Raw genomic sequence first — 16,995 nt, forward strand, 5'->3', positions numbered from 1 at the left:
GCCCCCTCGCTCTGCTGCCAGGGGTAAGGGCAGCCCTTGCAGGCAGGTGCCGTTGAAGTTGCCCCTTGGGTGGGTGAGAAGCACAAGATGGCTCGAGGAAGGGAGTGTTCCAGAGGCAGGGAGCTCGGTGCTTACGCAAAAGGTCTCCTCTAGAGGATGCTTTTATAAATATTTCACCTACTTTAGCAGTTTTTAGAATGCTCTTTCCAGGCAAAGCAGAATGGAGGGAGCTCAGCTCTGGCTCCAGCTCTGCACACCAGGTCCCTTCCCCTGCTCACACCTCACATGTCCTGTGAGCTGAGCCTCAGGAATGCTGCTCCAGGCTGGAGGTGCTCATTTCCACATGGACATAGCTTAATGTTTAGCTAATTCAAATTACATCCTAAACCTCCTTCTTCCCTGCCCCGTGGCATCCACTGAGGTCTTCTCAAAGCAACGAGAACAGGATCATGTGCTTCTTCCAGCAGCAAAGGGAACACAGGGAGTGAGGGCAACAGCCCAGCACAGATGGGCAATAAAGCCCTGATTGCCCACTGAGAACTGCTGTGGCCATCAGGCACCTGCACCAGAAGCCATTCAGCAACCAAAGAGGCAGCTGAGCTGCCTGGAGGGACAGAGCAATGCCACTGGCCTCTTTGAGTGATGGGGCAACCGAGGGCCAGAAGGGAATGGAGTGTTTTGCTGCTGGGCAGGGAGTGAGTCAACAGCATGGATGGAAATTGGGTTTTATCATGACATGATAAACCACCTTCCTTAACAGCCTGGGTGGCAGGATGGAGGGGAAGGGGAGCCACAGCCTCAGGCTCTCCCTGCCAGGCAATAACTGGCTTAGAGAGGCCCCAGCACTGCAGACTACCTCAGCTTCTCATTCCTCATCCATAAGTGGGGACAGAACAACACAAGGGAGGAAAGTAAAGTGACAGTAAAAGCCTTTCCATCAAAATGCTGCTGAGAAAATCATCTCCTGACCTTCTTTGGCCATAGATCTCCTTGTGCACAGAGCTGGAGTGACTTGTGTTCCACACACAGGTGCCATGCCCCAGGAAAAGGACTGACTGGGTGTTTTACCTGTGGTTGCCCCTGCACCACATTCTTGATCTCAATCTTGATCTTGCTTCTCCCTTTACTGGACAGGGAGCCAGGAAACCTACCCTCCACTCCTGGCTGCCATTACTGCATCACCATCCCTTGATAAGCATCAACTCCTGACTTACCCCACTATAAAATGGCTGAGCAAGGGCTGGTGCAGGTTCCCTGCATCCACCCTCAGATGAAAAGGCTGCATCCATGTACCAGAGGCTACAAACATCAGTGCAACCCCTACCCCAGCCACAACAACCCCCCCCTGCTTTGCTCAGCAGTGGCCTCAATGCCAACACACTTCCTTCCAGGACTCTCAGAGCCATTTTAGCAGGGAGAACAAAGCCCATGCAAGATGTGCTTGCAAATAAGAAGCGAAGCGTAGGTGGGTTAGTCAGCAGCAGAACATACAGCTCCTTTCTGGCTCCACAGACTCAAACCCAGATCCTCAGCTCATAGAAATGCAAGCCACAGGACTAGGAGGATATGCAACACCAGAATTAGCTTCACCAGGAGGCACTTTGGGCTGTTTTCCAACCTGAGGTCGATGTTGTACTTGCAGGGAATTAAACACCCACATCCCTGCGCTTGCTGCAAGCTGCAAAGGGAAACCATGAATGAAGGAAGAGCAGAGCAGCACAAGGCAGGGAGCAGCAGCACTTGGTGTGTGCCATTGCAGCTCAGAAAAGGCTGATGGGTGCTTGAGAAACACCTTCCTTGTGCTCCCTGTGCCCTCAGCACCTTCCTAGGGCAGCAAGAGGCAGGGCAGGGGGTTTCCACACCATGTCAGTTCTCACTTTCAGCCAGTGGAGCAGTTGTTGCTTTGACATGATCAGCCTTGCTTTGCAGGGACTATTCTGTAGAGCTGAAACCCAGCAGCTGACTTGGTTCAGATTTGCTGCTGGGGTGCTGCTGTTCCCTCTCTCAGCCTGGTCTCAACACAGCAGGGGAATTCCAGCTGAGGTCCCACAGGTGGGCTTGGGACAGCAGGCAGCAGGGATGGGCTTGGGATAGCCCACACCAGGGACAGCCCACACCAGGGATGGGCTTGGGACAGCTCACACCAGGGACAGCAGGCAGCAGGGATGGGCTTGGGACAGCTCACACCAGGGACAGCAGGCAGCAGGGATGGGCTTGGGATAGCCCACACCAGGGACAGCCCACACCAGGGACAGCAGGCAGCAGGGATGGGCTTGGGATAGCCCACACCAGGGACAGCCCACACCAGGGACAGCAGGCAGCAGGGATGGGCTTGGGATAGCCCACACCAGGGACAGCCTACACCAGGGACAGCAGGCACCAAGGATGGGCTTAAGACAGCCCAAACCAGGGACAATAGGCACCTGGGACAGCAGGAGAGACAGCAGGCAGCAGGGATGGGCTTGGGACAGCTCACACCAGGGACAGCAGGCAGCAGGGATGGGCTTCTTTAGGCTTGCATCAGCATTTGGGTTGGCAGCTGTGGCCAAGGGCATGGGCTGAGATACTGTGCAATGGTTTCCCTGTTCCCCTTTTACCAAGAGACCACAAAGGACAACTGTAGGCTGATATCCAACACATTATCCCAGCAATTTGGAGATGCATTTGCAGATGGGAGCTGACACCTTTCAACAGCTCTAAGCCCCAAAATCCCACCACCAAGCAAGCTTGAGCAGATAAGCAAAGAACCACCCTGAGTCCCTGAACCTTACTGAGAAAAGGCAGGATGCTTTCTTTACAGCACAGGGTAAAAACTCCCCATATGATGGGCTGAACTACTCAAAGCTGCATGTAAGATGCTCAGCAACCCCTCAGCCACAGGCCAGGCAGCTGGAGCAGCACACCACTGAGGTTCTCACCTCGTGTACTTTGGGGGTCAAGAGTTTCCAAACATGCTGTGTGATTTGGAAAGCTTTTGGCTCCACTTCTAGGTCAAACATTAGCCTGAGATCTTGGCCCAGTTGTGACAGACCCTGTGCCACTTGTCTGTAAAGGAGGAAGCACTCACCTGGGTGTTTTCCTACCGCCCAACTGGAATAGCTCACACACCCACTCAGCTGGAACCAACGTGCTTCTTCCTTTAGTGCACTGGGGCTGTGGCAGAGGAGGGTGGGCTGGGATGAAACAAGCAGGCTGAGCCTCCTGAAACACACCTGTAGTTTCATGGCAACACAAAAGCCATCTCCTTGAGGGCAGCAGGTATGGCCCCAGCTTTGCAGGTAACACTGCAGGGCTCAGGGAGTGATGGGTGAGCTGGTTTGAGCATCCTCTGGAGGCAGGAGGGGAGGTGGAGAGGATCTGGGTAGTCAAACACATTCAGGTGCTGCTGTGGGCAGAGGCTGTGGGCTGGGACTGCTTGGTGGCATTCCCTTGGCCCCAGTGCTGGCAGCTGCCATGAGACTGGAGGAATGAGAGCAGCAGATGGAGGAACTGGTTTGGCAAACAGCTCGTTACTGGGGATCTGCCCACGTCAGAACCTGAACGTGACTCAGGCAGGCTGGGTGCTGGCTGCAGGCACAGCCTGGGCAGGGGAAGGGCATTGCCCTCCTTCCCTAAAGCATCTGCCCATTGTCCAGGGGCTCAGACTATGGGTCTGGCCCCAAAGATCCCGCAGGTCTCCCCATACCCCATCTCTGGCCCTTCCTGGGGCCTGTGGACCAGGGTGACTGTGGCTTCTCTTCAGCACTGATGGGCTGCAAGCAGGGATGTGCAAAGGGATCCCTGTGCTGAACACTCTCACCTCAGGGGGATTTTTCCCTGCCAGAGCTGTGGAAACAGGGCTCCCCTCTCCCTTCTCCAGCTCTGCCCTTCAGCTGCTTTCCAGCCCTGGGCTGGGCCTGTCAGCTCTGTGCTTTATTTGCCTGATAGGCTTATGGCAATATTTGCTTAGGGCTTTAGGATCCACACAAGAGACCACAGAGACATTCTCCTCCTGCACACAAGTTTCTGTAAAGGTCAGGGAGTGGGAAACTCCTTTTGCACTGTCTGTGTCTGGGAGTTTACTTCAACCAGAGGGAAAAAATGCCCTGCTGAGCAGGAGTGAAAATGGAAGGTGTCCTGGAAGTGCAACAGGAGGGAGCTGTGGGGACTGACCCTGTGAGAGGGCACAAAGATGCCCCACCATGGCACAGCCTTGCCCAGCAAGCAGATCCTTCTCCTCTCCCCAAAAAACCACCCCCAACCAAAAGCAAAGAGAAAAATTATACCCTGTGCAAAACTATCCTGTAGTCAAGACATTTTATTGTCTAATCTTGGCTTTGGAGCATTCACAATACAACTGTAACAGAAGCCTCAGCAAGGAAATGAGAACATGCACAGAACAGCCCATGTCACATCTGGAACACAAAGATGGAGATGTTCCTAAGAACCATCCAGACACAAGATTGATAGATGGATACAAGCCTTTATTCTTGGGCTTTGTTTTGGTGTACCTTTCCATGTATTCCAGAAGAAACACCCTCTCTCTGTAAGTCATTGTTTCTTTTGGAAGAAACCTTTAACATCACTTCAGTTGCAATGCATCTCCAGTTTGCATGACACCAGTTCAATAGATCACTGGTATTCTGCAGCTGAATCACACCAGAGAGTCACAGCATGTGTGTCCTGGCCCCTTGGATCTGTGCTCCCTGCTGTAGGACAAGTGTGAGGATGGAAGGAGGGCAATGAAGAAACCACAAAGGGGGGTTTGTGCCCAGATGTGGTTTGTGGGGAGGACTGTTTGTGTCCCAGCTGATGCCCATCACCCTTTGTCCTGTCACTGGGCACTGCAGACAAAAGTGTGGCCCCATCCCCCTGACACCCACCCTTTGGGTACTTGTGTTGCTGAGGTGCCCCTGAGCTCAGGCTTCTCTCCCCCAGGCTGAACAGCCCCAGCTCCTGCAGCCTTTCCTTCTCACACACACACTCCAGCCCCTCAGCATCTTGGCAGCCACCCTGGCACTGGGGAAAGCAGAGTTTGGCCAGCCAGGCTCCCACCCCTGGCTCCATTCCCTTGCCCCTGCCTTGGCACACACTCACTAAACCTCCCACCCTCCTCCCTCCAGCAGTTTCACTCTTGCTCTGACACTTCCCCACCTGCCTGTACCAACTCCTTCTGCCTCAGCCTGATTTCTGTCTGGAGAGAAACCATGAGAAGCACAAAAAACCCAGGAAACCCTTTGCCAAGCTGGAGCAAAATGACCCTTCTCCAATCCTCTTCCTTTGTCCTTAAGTCCCCAAGCTACAGCACAGTCTGGTTATGTCAGTGTTACCACAGATGTGGCACGTGTGTGCATGGAGAGAGATTTACCAGCTCTGCCTCTCCAGTTTGATTGTTGTCCTTCTCTTTCCACCTTACTTACCTTTTCTTTCACCAGCTATCACCTGCAGAGATGAATGAACAGGCCCCTTCCTGAGGGCAAAGCCAAAACTCCATTTTCCACCAGAACTGGTAAGAAAGGAAGGGAAACTGTCTGGGAATCAAAGCAGGAGTTTCCTTTGGTCCAAACTCCCCATCTGTGAGGGAGCAGGTAATGGGAGAGCCCCCAGAATGACAGACAAGAGAGAGCCACAGACATTCCCAGTGTTCATCAGCACTGCCTGAAAAAGTCTCCCCTGGGAGCTGGATGGTGCTGCCCAGGTGGGGAAAGGCAGGAGAAGCATCCTGGGCTGGGCAGGGAGTCATGGCACTGGCTGTAGGTTTCCCTCCTGCAGGGCTCAAGGCTTCTATCCCCTGGGGCATCCAAGGAAGCTCAGTCCTTCCCAACCCAATCTGGAGCCTGTGGGGCTCAGGAGGGTCCTGACACTACCCAGGAGCTGGAGAAAGGGGATTTGGCTCCAAGCTGCAGCTCCTTTTCCTTGCAGCTGGGGAGGTTTGGATGGGGAGCACGTCATCAGAGACCAGACCTCAGGGCTTTTGCCAGCCAACACATGCAAGTGCAGCAGTGACAGGACCTTGTAAATCAAGCCCTTGTTCAGTGGGGCACCAAATATTTACCCAGCCTATCACCCTCTGGAATAGGAATGAAATATCCACTAAATGCAGGGGAACAAAAGGGGTTATCTTCAATCCAGGCTCTTGGGAGTGCACAGGGCTAATAAATAATGGTGTCTCATGTATGGAGGATTTGTAGAGGGAAAAGGCAAAGGCTACCAAAGAATAAACAGCAGCTAAAAGGCTCTTTGTGTTTGCTATCTGAAGCCAGGTAAAGCAGTCCTGGCTCTGAGGTCATTGCTGGGTCCTTGCCCCAATGTTTCTCCTCAGTGGTTTCCCTAGGTGACCTTGCCCTTCAGCAGGAGAACCTCTGATGGGGGGGAAAAGCTGAGACCACACTGCTCTGGGGCTCTGGTCTGTGGCAGTGGGAAGGCTGGCAGCTGGGCTGGGCTCCCAGGCTCCCTACCCAAGGGAACCTCAGCCCATGGGGATGGCAATGCCAGGCAAGAAAACTGCAGACACAGGTCAAATGTGTCCTGAATGGGTTTCCCCAGAGTGGGTGGAGGGGTTCCTGCTCCTCCCTGGCCTGATCTATGCTTGCAGAGTGCAGGATGGGGGAGTCTGGTCCCCCAGAGTGTGTCAGCACCCTGCCCCATGTACTCCAAGGTGCTGCTGCAGGGGCATGGCACAGCCCTGGCTGCCCCTGGGATGGGCAAGGCTGCCCCACAGATCCCTGCCATGCTGAGGAAATCCCTGTCCAAAATGCCTCTGTGAAAGAAAAGATGGCAAGTGTGAGAATCCAGACTTAACTGCAGCCAACACAACTCCCTCTGTGAGCCTCCCCCAGGGGTGAAGGCAAAGGGGCAGAACAGCCCCTGCCAGGGGGGTGAAATGCGTCACTGGGGCCTTTGGGCTCCTCCTGCTCTTCCCTATCAAATGGAAACAATTAATGAAGTATTCAGCCTGCTGTAGGCTGGCCAGAGAGAGGAGGGAACCGAGCAGGGATGGGCAAACCTCAAACAATGCAGACGGCTGGATGTTTGTCTAAGCCAAACCCCAAGGAACAGCTTTGTTCTGGCAGGGGAAGCTCAGACAGGGAGCTGCACTGAGCACTGGAGCAGGGAGGAGCTCTGGGGTCCTCCACATTTATCCTCACACTTGGAATCTTCTGAGCATCACAGGAGAAAAGCTGCACAGCAAAGGAGAAAGCAAAACCCTCCCTCCCTGCTCCAGGGGACAACAGCAGCACGGAGAGGCAGCGTCCCCCAGCAACGCCTCCCAGGCAGGTAAAGACAGCAGCATGTCCTGCCAGTCCCTGTGCCAGGTGACTGTGCCAAGTCCAGAGCGTCCTGACCACGTCCATGGGTTGGTGGGCAAGAGAACTAACCATCTGGGACAGACAAAATCACACAGAGCTGAGTATTCTCTAGTGGAGAAGCTTCTTGCACCGCTCACACACTTGGAGACGTTTCAGGCTGTGGGGGAGAGGTGCTGCAGGGCTCTTTTTTGTTGTTGTTCAGGATGGATTTGGCACATTCCTGAAAGTGTATGAAGAGGAAAACACAGCAGGAGCCATCCTGGAGCAGCAAAACATCCTCCTCCCCTTCAGCCCCACACAGCATCCATCCGAGTCAGGGCTGGTACGAGCCGGCAGTGGCTACAGACACAGGGGCCAGGCAAAGAGCTTGGAAGGATGAGTTGTTTCTCTCTGAGTCTATTTCTGGTCCCCACAGCTGAGCTGTGGGAGGTTTGGCACCTCTCCCCCTTCCTCTGGGTAGAAATGCACCGAGGTGGGTGTGTGTGACACTGGGGAGGGGAGGCTGGGCAGCTCAGGCTCTGCCATGGGCTGGGGCTGTGCTCCTGAGATGCCGTCTGGGAAGTGTGTCCTGCTCCTTGTGGCAGGGCACAGAGGTGGCAGGTTGGGTGATGAGGAAGGGACAGTCCATCCAGTGCCTGGGGAGGCAACAGGGAGCTGGTGAAGGTCTGGCCCTGCTGCTGCAGGTAGCTGCAACCCCAGGGTGGGCTCAGCCAGCCCCTGCTCTCAGCTCAGCACGGCCCTGGGCAGCAGCCACTGACCCAAGTTGGAAATGCAAAGGTGGCAAGGAGGGGGAGATGCTGGGGGAAGCAATGGGAAGTCTCTTCCTCTCAGCTGCTCCATCCTTGCCAGGATTCAGGTACCAAAGATGAGGAGGAGGACCAGGGGTGATGCAGGCAGAGGCACGGGGGGGCTGCCCTGGCTCTGTGCTTCAGGTGCTGTCTCTCCAGTGCCAGCCTGGCTCATGCCCCTGCCTTGTGTCTCCCCAAGAGACAAGGGGTGCAGAGCAGGTTGTCTGAGCAAAGGTACCCTTTCAGACATGCCCTCCTGGGCCCAACACCACAATCCAGAGCCCAACTTTGGGGCTGCCACTCTCTGCTCACAAAAGCTCCCCGAGGGCAGCACACGGCGCCGCGCTGTGGGCAATGCCCTGGGCAGCTCCTCACACACCTGCACAGAGGCTGGCAGCTCGTGTCTGATGGGGGCAACGTGAAAACAAGAAGGGGGAGGAGTGGAAAAAGGCCACTGGGTCCATCAACAGCAGCTGCTGCAGGGGCTGTGGTTGTGGGGACGGGCAGGGGCCCCTCAGCATCGTCCTGCTCGAGTCAGTCGTTCTGCGGTGGGTCAGGTGGGAGCGTGTTGCCATCTCCTCTCTCAGTGCTTTGATCTCCATGGTGACAAGGGAGATCCAAGTCTAAAATATACTCTGCCTCCTGTTCTTCCCTCGGGCTGAGGAAGAGAGAAAGAGATGGGTCAGGGAGGTCAGATGGTGAGAGGCACCAGGCCCTGCAGTGCTCTGGGTCAGGCTGCGAGCCCAGAGCAGGGAGCTGTGCCTCAGGGCACCCACGTGTGACTTTGGCAGGTGACAAGTGAGGATGCTCCAGGGGTAATTTGTGGACTAAAGCAAGGAGCAGGGATCAGGTTTGTCTTTTGCCTATGTGAGACCCTCTGGGAGCAGCCCCACTCCCTGGCACCATCTGGGAGAGGTCAGAAGGATTTGGCCCAGCCCTACCTGACTGCTGAAAGGCTGAACCTCGGTAGCCAGGGTCCTTCTGGAGCTGGATCTCCTTCAAGGAGAAGATGGAGGCATCTAGGAAGAGGGGGCAGAGAGAGGGGTCAGTCCAGCTGGCTGAGCTGGCAGCAGCCTGCAGAGCTGGAGCCCTGAGGTACAGTCATGCCCCAGGGCTTTCCTCTCACATTCCCTCCAACTCCATGCTGTCCTGCCCAGAGCAGTTTCTTGCTCTAACAGCCCCCAAGCTCCCACCCCATCCTGGTGCAGAAGCACCCATTGCCTTGGAGTGAGCCAAGACAAGAGGCAGCTGAAGAGATCTGGCTGCAAACCACCACCCTGGGACTGCAGAGAAGGTCCCTGCCCCACACAGAATCAGTCATAGAATGGTTTAGGTTGGAAAAGACCCTGCAGTCCCAGCCCTGCCCTCACCCTGCCCAGCCCAGCACCAACCCCTGGCCCTCAGCACCTCAGCCCCACAGCTTTGGGGTCCCTCCAGGGCTGGGCACTCCCCCAGCTCCCTGGGCAGCCTGGCACAGGGGCTCACACCCCTCTCAGGGAAACAGTTCTGCCTCAGCTCCAGCCTCAACCTCCCCTGGGCCAACTGCAGCCCGTTGCCTCTTGTCCTGTCATTCATTGCTGGGGAGCAGAGCCTGACCCCCAGCTCCCTGCAGCCTCCTGTCAGGGAGTGTCAGAGAGTGCTGCTGGCTGCCCTCAGCCTCCTCTTCTCCAGGCTCAACACCCCCATTCCCTCAGCCCCTCCCCAGCCCCTTGTGCTCCAGCCCCTTCCCCAGCTCTGTGCCCGGCTCTGGCCACGCTGCAGCCCCTCAGTGTCCCTGTGGCAGTGAGTGAGGGGCCCAGCACTGACACAGCCCTGGAGCTGCAGCCCCTCAGTGTCCCTGTGGCAGTGAGTGAGGGGCCCAGCACTGACACAGCCCTGGAGCTGCAGCCTCCCCAGGGCCCAGCACAGGGGACAATCCCTGCCCTGCTCCTGCTGCCACCCCAGTGCTGATCCCAGCCTGGATGCCCTTTGCTTCTTGCCCCCCTGGGCACGCTGCTGGCTCCTGTTCAGCCCCTGGCACCAGCCCCCCCAGGCCCTTTCCCTGCAGCAGCTTTCCAGCCCCTCTGCCCCAGCCTGGAGCTGTGTCTGGGGTTGGTGTGGCCCAAGTGCAGGACCCAGCCCTTGTCCTTGCTAAAGCTCATCCCATGGCTCCAGCCTGGCCAGAGCCCTCTTGAAGAACCTCCTCCACATCTATGCACCCACAAAGCTTTGTGCCACCTGCACACTGAGGGTGTACTCACTGCCTTCCTCCAGATCACTGATAAAGCTGTTAAGCAGAGCTGGCCCCAGCCCAGAGCCTGAGGCAGAGGGCACAGAGCACTTACTGTCAGGCAGGAGGTGCACCCTGTCTCCCAGGCTCTTGAAGTACGGGTGCCTCAGCGCCGCCTCCGCCGACAGCCGCCCCTTGGCTTCGTACTGCAGAGCCCAGAGACAAGCAATTACACACAGCCTGCACCCATGGGATGGCAGACAGCTCTGCACCCACCCCAGCCCCATGTGCTGAGTGCCCAGCACCCCGTTGGGTGTGCAGGCAGTGCCCAGGGGACAGCACATGCTGGGACTGGGAGGAAGCACTGGCCACGTTGTACTTTATGGACCATTGGGTTTGTGTGAGGGGATGTTCCAACAGCCCCTGGCTGGGGCTGACATTTCTGGAGAGGGAAATGAGCTCTAGGAGCTGTGTCCCTTCTCTGCTAGAGTGAACTGTTGAGAAGCCACCGCCTCCTACTCGTTGTGAGAGGACACAGGGTGAAGGATGGCTCACCATCCTTCAGGCAGGTGGTTTGGTATAGCATCTACACAGCTGTAGAGCCATGGCTTGTGCTGCAGTCACAGCTCCTGCCTGGCTCCAGACCCAGTGTGAGGGCAGCCAGCCTGCAAACCCCTTTGTCATGCACCTGGACTGCTCCACCACTCACCAGAAGGAGGTTCATCAGCAAGTCGATGCCTTCAGAGTCCAGCCTGGCAGAGGGAGGAAACGAAACAGGCAGCATTAGCGTACCCAGGAGACAGTGCTGTCACACAAACAGGGGGCAGCTGGCACCTCCAGGCACAGCTATGTTCAGAAACTGGTTTACAAGCAGCACAAGCCCATCACACCTTCCCTGGCCCTGCAGAAGGAGGTACCTTGGGGCATGGTTTATCAACGGCTGGGCTCGGTACTGAGTGAAGTTGTAGCCCCTGAACTCCTCGTTGGATGTGATTCCAGGCCAGGTGTCTTCTGTTGGGGTTCCTGGCAGGAGGAGACAGGGAAAACTGTCACATTCATTAGGTGCAGAGAGAGGAGCCTCATGCAGGTGAGTGCCAGTGTGCCCTGTGCTGGGGAGGGGACGTGGATTTCCCCATGGGGAAGCTGGTGAGGAGCTCTGAGCCCTCACATCTCCTCTTGGAGTGGGGCTATGGGCAGCCTCTGGCCACACCAGCCCTGTGGGCTCCTTCCAGGCTCCCGAGGCTCCTTCAGTCAGCCACTGCCCTCGTGTGGGGATCTGTGAGACAGCATGAGACTCACCCAGCAGCCTGAAGATCAAATGCAGCTCTTCCTTCACCGTGGAGCCAGGGAACATGGGTCGCCCCGTGACCATCTCGTAGTGGATGCACCCAACACCCCTGCAAGCAGCAGCAGAGGCTCGGGGATTAGACAGGGAGAAGCCCTGTGGATGCCCCACCACCCCTTGACCAGGTTCCAGGAGAGGAAAATGAGCTCCAGGAGCTGTGTCCCTTTGTCTGCTTCACCCCCCTTGATGTGAAGCGTGTTCCAAAGACCCTGAGCCCCAGGAGACACAAAAGCCAGCGAGGTCTCTGGGATGACCCAGCACCCTCTGGAGTACCCAACAGCATGGGCACAGCAGTGCTGCACTGGCAGATGGGTGGCAATGCCTGTCCCACCCCCTCAGAGCCCCTGGAACGTTGGGTTTGGAGCTGTGGCTCACCACATGTCAATAGGTGTGGAATACTCAGTGGATCCCAGCAGGACATCGGGGGGTCTGTACCACAGCGTCACCACTTCGTTGGAATAGGTTTTGGTAGGGACTGACTTGGCTCTGGCTAGTCCTGAGGAGCAAAAAGGGATGGGCATGAGGGAGCTGCACCTCCTTGCAATGGCTGCACCTTCCATGGAGAGGGCCAACCTACCAAAGTCAGCCAGCTTGAGCTCTCCTCTCTCGTTGATGAGCAGGTTCTGGGGTTTGAGGTCTCGGTGCAGGATCTTTCTGCCGTGACAATAAGCCAGACCACGCAGCAGCTGGAACATGAAGATCTGTGGGGAGGGGAAGGGCTTGGTATTCAGCACTGTGTGAAGGGCACCAAAAAGGAGTCTGTCTCAAGGGCTCTCATACTCCTGGCCAGGAAAGACCCCTCGAAGCTGGCCTGAGGTGAGATGCATGGGCACAGCAACCCTGCAAAGGGGTTGAACACAGTCTGCAGGCACAGAGTCTGCTTAGGGTGGCAGTGACTTGAGGAAAGCTGGTGGAGCACCAGAGCAGGCTGAAAGAAGTCAAAGAAGACTTAAGAAGGCTGAACTAAAGAGAGAAGGGGGTATGCAGCCTCACCCAGCCCTGCAACTGCCTGGACTGCACTCTGGGGGAGCTCAGGTGGGGTAAAGGGGTCTCAGGCAGGGTAAAGGGTTCCAGGCAGAGTAAGGGGTTCAAGGCAGGGTAAAGGGTCCCAGGCAGGGTAAGGGGTTCAAGGCAGGGTAAGGGGTTCCAGGCAGGGTAAGGGGTCTCAGGCAGGGTAAAGGGTCTCAGGCAGGGTAAGGGGTTCCAGGAAGGGTAAAGGGTCTCAGGCAGGGTAAGGGGTCTCAGGCAGGGTAAAGGGTCTCAGGCAGGGTAAAGAGTTCCAGGCAGAGTAAGGGGTCTCAGGTAGAGTAAGGGGTTCCAGGCAGGGTAAGGGGTTCAAGGCAGGGTAAAGGGTCCCAGGCAGGGTAAAGGGTCCCAGGCAGGGTAAAGGGTCCCAGGCAGGGTAAGGGGTTTCAGGCAGGGTGAGGGGTCCCAGGCAGGGTAAAGGGTCCCAGGCAGGGTAAGGGGTCCCAGGCAGGGTGAGGGGTCCCAGGCAGGGTAAGGGGTCCCAGGCAGGGTGAGGGGTCCCAGGCAGGGTAAGGGGTCCCAGGCAGGGTGAGGGGTCCCAGGCAGGGTGAGGGGTCTCAGGCAGGGTAAGGGGTCTCAGGCAGGGTAAGGGGTTCCAGGCAGGGTAAAGGGTCCCAGGCAGGGTAAGGGGTCTCAGGCAGGGTAAGGGGTTCCAGGCAGGGTAAGGGGTTCCAGGCAGGGTAAGGGGTTCAAGGCAGGGTAAAGGGTCCCAGGCAGGGTAAGGGGTCCCAGGCAGGGTAAAGGGTCCCAGGCAGGGTAAGGGGTTTCAGGCAGGGTGAGGGGTCCCAGGCAGGGTAAAGGGTCCCAGGCAGGGTAAGGGGTCCCAGGCAGGGTGAGGGGTCCCAGGCAGGGTAAGGGGTCCCAGGCAGGGTGAGGGGTCCCAGGCAGGGTGAGGGGTCTCAGGCAGGGTAAGGGGTCTCAGGCAGGGTAAGGGGTTCCAGGCAGGGTAAAGGGTCCCAGGCAGGGTAAGGGGTCTCAGGCAGGGTAAGGGGTTCCAGGCAGGGTAAAGGGTCCCAGGCAGGGTAAGGGGTCTCAGGCAGGGTAAGGGGTCTCAGGCAGGGTAAGGGGTTCCAGGCAGGGTAAAGGGTCCCAGGCAGGGTAAGGGGTCTCAGGCAGGGTAAGGGGTTCCAGGCAGGGTAAGGGGTTCCAGGCAGGGTAAAGGGTCCCAGGCAGGGTGAGGGGTCCCAGGCAGGGTAAAGGGTTCCAGGCAGGGTAAAGGGTCCCAGGCAGGGTGAGGGGTCCCAGGCAGGGTGAGGGGTCCCAGGCAGGGTAAGGGGTTCCAGGCAGGGTAAAGGGTCCCAGGCAGGGTGAGGGGTCCCAGGCAGGGTAAGGAGTCTCAGGCAGGGTAAAGGGTCCCAGGCAGGGTGAGGGGTCCCAGGCAGGGTAAGGGGTCTCAGGCAGGGTAAGGGGTCTCAGGCAGGGTAAAAGGTTCCAGGCAGAGTAAGGGGTCTCAGGCAGGGTAAGGGGTTCCAGGCAGGGTGAGGGGTCTCAGGCAGATTAAGGGGTAAGAGCACTGCCTCACCTTCACATTGTGCACACTCATCAGGTTGCCACAGTTGTCAAGGTACTGCTTGAGGTCTTTGTCCTGCAACGGGAAGCACACATCAGCTTCTCCTTCCCTCAGCCCCCACCACCCACCTCCCCCAGCAAAGCAGCCACCCCTCTACCCACAGATCTGCCCCCCAGACTCACCAGGTACTCAAAGACGAGGGTGAGGGACCTCTCTGTGTGGATGATGTCGTGCAGGGTCACGATGTTGGCGTGTTTCAGGTTCTTCAGCAGCGACACTGCGAGGGGAAGGACGTGGCAGGTTGGGGTCAAGTGGGAGCTGGGATGACCCTTGGAAGCTGCAGCTCTGCACATCCCCCTTGGCACAACCCTCCCAGAGCCACTCCTCACCCCTGCCTGTGGGGAAAAGCCCCTCCTGTGCCCTCACCTTCCCGGATGGCCGTGCAAGGGGCCCCTTCCTCGTGCTCCAGGCGGATTTCCTTCAGGGCAACGAGGTTCTCAGTCAGCTTGCTGCGGCCCTTGAAGACAGTGGCATAAGTACCCTGAGAGGAGAGAGAAAACACAAGCCATGGAGACCATTTCTCACAGGCCACAGCACTGATCTGCTCCACAGTATCTGCATATGAAGCATATGAAGCTAGAGGGCCAAGTCCACACAAAGACCTGGGCTAAGATCTGCCAGCTATTGAGGACATTTGGCTACAGTCTGTCCTTTGCACCTCAAGCTGCCCCTCTAACTTCATGTAGATCCTTACAGGGCTTTCATAGTCTACTCACCTCTCCCAGTTTGTCCAGTTTAACGTAGGTTTCCAGCTTCCCAAACCCAATATCTGACTGTAAGAGAGAAAGGAAAAACATCACTGGGAGGGATCTCACCCAGAGACGGCTTCACCTCCAGGAGAAGGCTCAAGGCCACTGGTCAGAAAGAGCTCTGGGGGTAGATGAATCCAGGTAGGTGTTTGCATGCAGAAGCCCAGTTGATCCAAGAACAGAAAGGCCTGGAGAAGCCATGCAGGTGACCAGGCAATCAATGAGAAAACCTTCACAAGGTGAAAGGGATGGCACCTGCCCCCTGTGCCCCTTCCTGCCATGTCCTGCCATGCCTTCCTCCTCTCACCCTCCACCCTGATGCCACCAGCATCATCCCAGTCCAACAGGAGCTGTGGTTGGTAATGAGCTGATGCCTTTTCTATTGCAGAAGCCTCATGGGATCCTCCCAGCCCTTTTCTCCAGTGCTTTTCCTGCACCTTGCTCTTTGCAGTGACTCCACTTCTACTTGTGCTGCCCAAATCAAGTGTGAAAGAGCCATTTCCCATTTGGAACAGTAACTGCTGCATTGCTGAGACCTTCTCTGGTGTACTCAGTGAAAGATGGGCAACCACTGCACAGCCACAGATTCTGGTGTCATCTCAGAAACTGTGGGGACAGAGACACCTCCTCAGTTAGTTTGGATAATCCCTGTGCCAGGGCAGGGGATGGTTCCCAGTACAACAGGGCAAAGCACTGCTCCTGCAGCTTAGTGAACCAGTGTCCTTCTCCCTTTGGTGTAGTCCCAGGCAAAGCTGTGCTGGGCAGGGGTCCTCTGGGAAGGCTCTACCTGGAGAACCAGCAGCCCTAAGGCTGGGGTGCTCTTACAGCCACCCCCAACCACCACCTCTGTCCCAGGGAAGGCTTTTTCTTCACCACAGGCACTGACCAGACCACCCTGCTCTCACAAGCTGCTGCTTTCTCACTCACTCACGTTGGATTTGGACCAGCAAATCCCTGGGGAACACAGTGGGGGGTTTTTTACACCATTTTGTCTTTCCCAAACCTCCTGTGTAGCCTGGGAACAGACATGTCCTGAGCAGGGAAATGAAGTGGTGTGTACACCCCCAGAGCTGTGCTTCCAGCTTTGCAGGAGCATCTCTTATTCATGGAGGAGCCCATGAATATTAATGGCACATTGCTCTGGCTGTGTCTGTTTTATTGATTAGACAGAACAGACAAGCAAATGCAAACTCTCCTTTCCTCCCCTGAACAGATCTGAGGGACCTGCTGAGACCTCCCTGGTGTCTCTGTATCTGTGTGCTCTGGGGCAGCAGGACACAGGCTCACACATTTGTACACAGGGCACCCAGGTTTCCCTCCTGCATGTGCTGAGGTTCTGCTGCAGACAAACTGAAATGCCAACAGTAATGCAAAGGCTAATTCATTATTTACCAGCATTTACATTTCCACTAGCAGAGGCTCCAGCACTTGAACTGCAGGAGGTTTCCCACCTACCTCCTCCTGTTTGGAAGGAGCCAGGCCAAGAGGAACGTTGGGTATGTGCAGTGGTGAAGGAAGGAAGGTGCAAGCCTGGGACCTGGCACAGCAGAATGCAGAGGTGCATGTGCAGGAGTGACATGGGGAAGAGCTGCAGATGTGCATGGCAAGTGCTGCTGGTAGGGTGAGAAAGGGATGTGCAGGGACAGAGATGCATGTGTGTGTCTCCAAGAGACACAGAGGGTGGAAGGGAGCTGTGCAGCAGGGCACTGCTGCCTGGGTGGGTGGCAGCTGGCACATGCAATCTGCTGGCCAGGACTCACGTGCAGACAGTGAGAGATGTTGTGCCTGGCACTGCTGGCTCTGCACAAGGCCACTTACCAGGGAAGCTCTTCGGGACATCCTGCTGAGGGGCTTGGGGAGCTCTGGGCTCTCCATCTGCAGCTTCTGCAGGAACTCGGGGGGCAGGCGGATGTCCATGGGCAGGGACAGGCGCTTGCTGACATCCTGTGGAGAGGGCCAGAAAAGCACCACATGAATGCACCTGGTGAAAGGAGGTGTGCAGAGACATTCCAAGTGGGA

The 16,995-nt window shown here is 56.8% G+C and overlaps 1 protein-coding gene across 1 annotated transcript in view; it reads right to left on the bottom strand.

Annotated features, from left to right (window-relative positions):
* Positions 1-8,379: 8,379 nt before the first annotated feature.
* The window catches only part of CDK18 (cyclin dependent kinase 18), a 38,556-nt gene continuing 29,940 nt past the window's right edge, over positions 8,380-16,995 (bottom strand). The window contains exons 4-16 of the mRNA XM_062013453.1: positions 16,795-16,920; positions 14,944-15,000; positions 14,594-14,708; positions 14,350-14,444; positions 14,180-14,242; positions 12,209-12,332; positions 12,007-12,127; positions 11,586-11,683; positions 11,204-11,309; positions 10,996-11,038; positions 10,402-10,492; positions 9,019-9,096; positions 8,380-8,735 (exon numbers count right to left, since the gene is read on the bottom strand). Of these exons, the coding sequence (XP_061869437.1) occupies positions 8,701-8,735; positions 9,019-9,096; positions 10,402-10,492; positions 10,996-11,038; positions 11,204-11,309; positions 11,586-11,683; positions 12,007-12,127; positions 12,209-12,332; positions 14,180-14,242; positions 14,350-14,444; positions 14,594-14,708; positions 14,944-15,000; positions 16,795-16,920 (1,152 nt within the window). The 3' untranslated portion in view covers positions 8,380-8,700. The remainder of the gene's footprint in view (positions 8,736-9,018; positions 9,097-10,401; positions 10,493-10,995; positions 11,039-11,203; positions 11,310-11,585; positions 11,684-12,006; positions 12,128-12,208; positions 12,333-14,179; positions 14,243-14,349; positions 14,445-14,593; positions 14,709-14,943; positions 15,001-16,794; positions 16,921-16,995) is intronic.

The sequence above is a fragment of the Colius striatus genome, chromosome 22 (genome assembly GCF_028858725.1).
Source record: "Colius striatus isolate bColStr4 chromosome 22, bColStr4.1.hap1, whole genome shotgun sequence".
Taxonomy (NCBI): Eukaryota; Metazoa; Chordata; class Aves; order Coliiformes; family Coliidae; genus Colius; species Colius striatus.